The following is a 7,125-nucleotide window of genomic DNA, read 5'->3' as shown; positions in this document are numbered from 1 at the left end:
CAATTACTAGTTTAGGTTCAACTCAGATTGTTATTTGATTCTGGAACATTTTGAAATTGAGTTTAACTATTTAAATTATTGTTTTAATTTTTTTAGTTTGCAGAGAAAGGTGTTAAAGTTGCTCTGCAGATATCAAAAGATGGAATCAAGACCATTACGCCTGATGGGCAGGTAAAATAATGAGATATTTTACAGCAGTGCAAGATATGTCACTCTGGCTCTCAATCAGTTGATAGTTAGGTTAACATTTTCACATAGCCCTGACTGAATTAGATGTGACAGGTGCATTTTCAAAATTAAGGTATTTTAGTTGTTGAAAAATTATGTAAGTGGTTGTAAATTTCTTTTGTGTCAGCGTGTTAGAATGGCTCATGCATTACAGAGGATTTCTTTTGCTACATGTGATCCAGAATTCAGACTGTTTGCATACATGTCGCATAATCCATCACCCATAGGAACAGCCATTCATTGTCATGTGTTTATGACAAAACACACTCGGGAGGTAAGAACATCAATAATAATTATTATTTTAATAGGACTTTTTAATTGTTCAACTGTCAGAAGATCCTACATTATCTGAATCAACTGCCTGACCATAAAACTGGGGATGCTTTTGAATCTTTGCTGTTACAGTAGGGCATTTTGCTATTAATAGACAGATCTTGATAATTTATTTCTCATAAGTCTTGCAACCATATTGTGGTGTGATGTCAATCTTAAGATAGTAGGACCATTTTTCTGAACGGCACTTATCATTTATAATTTTCACTTTTAATACAAGTAAAAGACGTCTTTTTGTTAGTATTAGTCAATAAGAGTAGACCAAATAGCTACTGGTAAATAATTAAATTGATTACCGTAGTTATTCGGTTATAAGGCGCACTCGGTTATAAGACGCACCCCAAACTAAGCAATTTAATCAAGCTAAGTTCTCAAACTGAAAATACTCGGTTATAAGACGCACCAAAAAATTGAGAGTTATCAAAAGGATGTGATGAATTTGAGAACAATTATCCTTACACAATTGGCATCCCAACTCTTATTGTTAACGTAAACAAAGTGAAAAAGTCACGCATTTAATGATAATTATACGTAAAAACAAAAGCTAAAAGTTGACACCTGAAATGATAAACATACAACGCATACACTTTTATTTGAACCTTCTGACTTAATAAATAGTCAGAGTTCAGACTTCAGACTTCAAGCGAAAGCAAACGGCGAAAAACTCCCACGGAAAGTCACATTCAAAGGTGTTCGACAGCTGAATATCAACATACCACCAAGGATGCAAATTTTGGACTTCAGAATACCCGGCCACGATTGCATGACATGGAAGGCTTGCTCCCATAGTCCCGCGGTCGTGTTGTAATCATTAAATGTAAATATATAATTATATATTTTTTTATGGCTCAATGAACATAAGGCTAGTGAAAATATCGCTCCCGCAGTCCCGCACTCCCGCAGTGAGAAAAAAAAAGAATATTAATTGGATCTACAACTAGTGCTCCCACAGTCCCACAGTCCTGTAGTGGAAAAAAAAAAAGGTCTAATTAGCTTAGAAGAAAAGTATCCTAAACATTCATAACAGCTAACCTTAGTCCTAATTAGGCCTAAGGTTAGCTATTATGAATGTTTAGGATGCTTCTTAAGTATTTATCTTTTGTTTCCATATGTAAATATTTATTGACTGCAGGACTACGGGAGCAGGCATTTAATGTCACGCAATCGTGGCCGGGTATTCTGAAGTTTAGCCAAAACTTTTCATGCGAGCGACAAACACGATTCTCGGAATTCGAAACAAGGTTCGAACGATTGTATTGTTGTCATGGGTATCACGTTACTGAGCACATGCTTTTAAGCATGTATGCAAATTTCCGTTTGTTTGCTTTTGTCTTGAAGTTGTTTAGTGTTCTAAAGGTAAAAGCACTATCCTTTTTTTTAATTGACAACTAGTGTCCTTTTCTTGTGTTGTTTAAACTGCAAGTTCTTCTCAAATTGTGATCTTGAGATTTTGTTGCGCAAAAGCATGTATGCAAATTTCCGTTTGTTTGCTTTTCTCTTGAAGTTGTTTAGTGTTCTAAAGGTAAAAGCACTATTCTTTTTTTTAACTGACAACTAGTGTCCTTTTCTTGTGTTGTTTAAACTGCAAGTTCTTCTCAAATTGTGATCTTAAGATTTTGTTGCGCGAAAGCACTTGGCTATAAGTTTCACCCCAATTTTAGCACTAACTTGCCACCCAAAGACAGATTTTTCTTGAAAAAACTGCGCGCCTTATAACCGAATAACTATGAGTAAGTCTTATTATAATAAACTTATCACCCAGGACATGTTGAGTGAAGGTCAGTGCTCGTACCCCAATGCAAAAAAATATTGTACCAAGCTTGTAACAGGAGAGAAAAATGTTGTATTCTATCCCAAAAGTATTATAAGTCTACCTTCATATGCATCTTCACTTTTAACTGGCTTTTTTCCTTATATGACTGAAATCTTTTTAGGATCCTCTGAGGGACAACTTTACACTGTGGTTTTTTTTCCTGTCATTATTTTATTCCTCTTTAGGTTCAGAATTTGACAGCCTTGGTAGGCAAAGCATTTCAAGTGGCCTTTGCAGAGTCAAAATTCCCACAAGGAGCTGAGCTCAAAATGGAGCCAATATTGCATGGACGTTCAGAGGAGAGAGTAGTGCAGGGACGGAGATGGGTTGGTATATGATTGAATCTTAATTGAATACAATTTAAAATTGTGAATGCCATAAATTCCGCAAAGAGATTAGTAGACTGTTCTTACTGGCCAATGGTCAATCTTGCTAGTCTAAGCCTGTAGACCAGTCAAAATGTGCCTGCTGGTGCCAATTTTTGCCGCCTACAACGAAATATCTCCCACCTACTAAAGTTCATGGATAACAATTAATGTGAGGTCTCCACTAGACCAGAATTAAATGTAACAAAACAATATAGATATCAGCGTTTCTTTTGGTGAATCAAGCCAAAAATTAAGTAATTTTTGACACAAACTGGCTCTTGCATGCTGAACGGCCGGGTTACTGGGGCCTAGGAAAGCCTTGAACATGATGTGGGAAAGTCAGCCACATGAACAGTCAGCAGTCAAAGCTCTTGCAGTAAGATACCCTCTAAACGAGCTTGTTGAGACGATTCCACTGCCTCTTGCGGCCGAAATTTTCTAAATTCTTTCTTCTTTCATAAGATATGTGGTATGTCTACTTAGAAACCTATAGTTTTACATTTATACAATGTATTTTTAAGGATTTGAAGAGTTTGATTTAAAATTGCATTTATTTTGACTATTAACTTGCCATTATCAACAACAAATGGTCATGTCTACCCCCCCCCCTCCCCTCCCACACCGGGCAAGGGCCAGATGCCTTCTACTCAAGCCCTCTTGCCTGCTACTCAAAACCATTTTGACTTGGCTGCTCATATCTCTCTTTTTCACACAAAGGATCTTAGAGTTTTCAAGCCTTTAGCCAGTTTATTTGTATCAGTTTTTATGGGGTTGATGCATCCCCCATTGCAATCACTTTTCTTTTTTGAACATTGATTGAACCAGTGTGACTTAACCCATTTACTCCACTGGCACCCCAGGATGCCACCAGTTGATGAGTAAAATCGTCTCGCGTTAGACAGAGCAAAATATTGACTGTTTTTCTTGTTTTTCTTTTTTTCTGTTAAGTATTGTCGAGGATTAAGTTGCTGGTGCTTGCACTGGGGAAGTATTTACTCTGTCCTAGGCACCTATTAATGTACTTGGGAGCAGTCAGATGTTTAAAAGTATTTTTATTTGCAGGCCAGGATTGAGGCTGAGCGAGGGCACGAACATTCTCAGCATGCATTAATGGCAAGAATAAAAAAGGACCAAGCAAAATCACAAAGTAAAAATCCAAACACTTCAGAAGAAGTGACCATGCCTAAGGAATCTTCTGTGGTAACACCATTGAAAACAAAAGCCTCACCATTAGGAAGGCAAAGATCATTTGGAAAAGCACGTACACCTCCTGAGGTGCGAAGGCCAAACATTTTGGTTAAGAATGGTGTGAATGATATAGCTGTGGGGAAAAAGACAAATCTATCTGAAGATGTCGTTGCTGATAGCGCTTTTGATTTGAACACAAATCCCAAAAAACAACAAATGAAGACTGTTGATGGCACTGAAGATGTAGGTGAGAAATTAAGCGTTACATCACATAACGGAGCAGTGGGAAAAGAGGAGCAACATCCATTATCAGCTGTTGCAAGTAGTGAACAAGAATGGTTTAAAACTCCACCACAACCTCTAAAAAGTGATGGAAATTCACACGCTGTGTCAATGCCAACGAATTTGATGATGTCGCCACTTGCAAAATCTGCATCGGACCCAAATCTGTTGAACTCCTCAATTGATAATAAACATGAGCCTGTTTCTAAACGTAACAGTTATGAAGATGAAAATTGGTACCTGGCTGGAATTCCAAGGTTGGTAAAAAAGTTCACAATCAAGTGTTGTAGAACCAAATGACAAGAGCAATTATTATTAATTTCAATTGACAAATCACAACAGACACAGAAAATCACATCAACCAATCAAGGTTACATTCAGGTAGATGTGCATCTGGTACTAAGAATTGGAAATACATGTAGATTTATTTCAGGTTTGGACTAAAAAGTGAGTGGAAATGGGATTTCCATTCAATAAAATGAAAAACAAATCATTTGGGAGAAGTTACAATCCCCAAGGGAAACAAGGGAAAACAGCTGGCAAATGTGTGTCTATATATGAGTCAGGGTATATTATTTCACAAGTCCGAAGGGAATAACTTACAGCAGCGAGGGACCAAGCATTGGCTTTCTCTAAGAAGGGTTATTTTGGGTTTCCCAGTGAAAGGAACTTGATGAACAATGTTAACTGTTCAGTTTATCAGAGCACTGATTTGAGGTGGAATGCTATTTCTTACAGGAGTTGGGAATAGTTCGAAATTTAACATCAGATTTCTTTTTTGCAAAAATCTGTAGCTCAGTTATTGTCACCTTATTGTTGGCAGAGAGTTTGCTGCTGAAATGTTACAAAATGCAGAGGAGGGTTCATTCTTTGTGCGTGATAGTCAAAGCCGACCTGGATGCTTTGCTCTGACGATGCGAGTTCCTCGATTGGCCAATTCAACTGGGTTTGGCAACTTTCTGATTTGTAAAGTTAAAGATGGTGTTATGATACAGGCGAGTCCAGTTTTTAAATATTTATTGAAGGGACAGCATGCTTGAATAATAATTATTATTGTTTAGATTCTAGACACTAGTTGATTTCAATTGTTATTTTCTCAAAAAGCGAAGCCAAGAAGTTGAATGGCAAAATTAACCCAGTTTACAACTCTAATTGGTTACCAGAGGAGGACTTGAACATGGAAGTCCAGAACCATCCTAACCATTTGGCCACTCTGCCACTTTTTGAGAAAGTCTAAAACAGCTGAGCAGAAGAGACAGGCATACAGTAGCTCAGTCGGTTAGCGTGCAGACCTTCTGAGCTGGAGGTCGCCAGTTCGATCCCCATTCCATTTGACTGACGTCTGTTTTGACTTTCCTCTGAACTGTGTACCTGTAGCTGTGAATGCTGGTAAAACAGAGCATTGACGGAGGAAGAGGATGAAAGGTGCATTGTGAGGGCCGCTAGCTTATCAATAACTGTCTGTGACTGTAACTACTTCACTGTCACATGTTAACCTGATCATAAAAATAATAAGGACCTTTTTAATTAATAGAAGCTAAACAACATTTAGCAGAATTTAGCCCTATTGTCATTGGAGGTCACTAAACAACAACCCCAATTACAGTTGTGCTTGGATGAAAGCAGTTACTGTAACATATACCCCATTTAGTTAAAGGACATAATTCTTCAGAATTTTGCCTTAATTGTTAACCATGAAACTGCCTATTGCCATTGATCAAGCAAACATAAACTAAGTAATGAGTTCCTTATACGCTGAGAACTAACAAGTTCCTAAAGATGCTGATTAATGGTGGATCTTTTTAGAGTAAACATTGAAAAAGGTCCTTCATGCTTGATTTCTGCTGCTCTCTTAAGTTGGTGTTTGTTCCTCCCAGGCCTAGGGAGGAACACAGTAGGCTCCTTTTCTGAAACAGCTCACAGTTTGGTGATTAGTGCTTGAAGGCGAGAATTATGAGAAGTACAATACTATCCACTGCCATTAATAACTGAGTCAATAATAATTAGCATCCATTCACCCAAGTGGAGATGGCTAGTGGTGGATGTTTACCGAGCTGCAATTAGTATACTAAAACAGTGAGATCATGTAGCGCAAAAAGATGATTTTAACTCATTCATGCGCACCTGCAATGATTACAATATTTTCGGTTGCAAATCCCCCAGGAGTTGCTCAGAGATAAGTAAGACTAATAAAGGATAATTTTGAAGTTTGAGTATATCCAAACAGAGCATGCCTTCAATGCTATCTTTTGTTTTCGTATAATATACTACTAATAGTAATTACCTTTCTTGATTTATAAACCACTTATCATTCAGTTTCTTATTCTCTCTTACTAATGGCATTATTCATCAAACCTGGCTGGTACATATCAATTTTGTATTGTTTACTTGACAGGGATTTGATAGAGTGTTTCAAGATGTCACAAGTTTAGTGGAACACTACTCCCAGTATGCTGATGGCCTACCATGCAAACTGCTGATAGATGGATCAAATGTGCTGTGTGAAGATGATGACTATGTAAACATGGTTCCCAAGGACCAAGATTACCAGCTGTTATCAGATTTTTCATCAATGATGGCAGAATTAAATTGAAATATGGTAGTTCAGAAATACATCAATTACATCTACCATGACTGATACCGGTATCTACAGTATTTACTTGGCTGAATTCAGGAAATGATTCTGATTCTCACACTTGTCATTGTGGATTACAGCACAGTGGAGCCTTGATTATACAAAGTGAATGATAAACTTAATTAATAGACTTCACTTTATCATGATGTTGTATTGTCAAAGGTCCTTTTCTGTACATTATTACTCAACTTATAATGATAACTTTGTTCATAATTTATTGTAGAGGTTTGTTAAATGGAGGTTTGAGTGGCCCACATAAAGGCATAAGTAGAAGAGTA

The 7,125-nt window shown here is 37.3% G+C and overlaps 1 protein-coding gene across 1 annotated transcript in view; it reads left to right on the top strand.

The window, feature by feature from the left end:
- LOC137998051 (uncharacterized) overlaps positions 1-7,125 on the top strand; it is a 9,677-nt gene extending 2,552 nt beyond the window's left edge. Inside the window, exons 3-8 of the mRNA XM_068844448.1 lie at positions 97-171; positions 356-502; positions 2,560-2,700; positions 3,805-4,469; positions 5,036-5,207; positions 6,608-7,125. Coding sequence (XP_068700549.1) covers positions 97-171; positions 356-502; positions 2,560-2,700; positions 3,805-4,469; positions 5,036-5,207; positions 6,608-6,805 — 1,398 coding nt within the window. The 3' untranslated portion in view covers positions 6,806-7,125. The remainder of the gene's footprint in view (positions 1-96; positions 172-355; positions 503-2,559; positions 2,701-3,804; positions 4,470-5,035; positions 5,208-6,607) is intronic.

Source organism: Montipora foliosa, chromosome 3 (assembly GCF_036669935.1).
Source record: "Montipora foliosa isolate CH-2021 chromosome 3, ASM3666993v2, whole genome shotgun sequence".
NCBI lineage: Eukaryota > Metazoa > Cnidaria > Anthozoa > Scleractinia > Acroporidae > Montipora > Montipora foliosa.
This window is presented reverse-complemented; position numbering and strand designations above follow the sequence as displayed.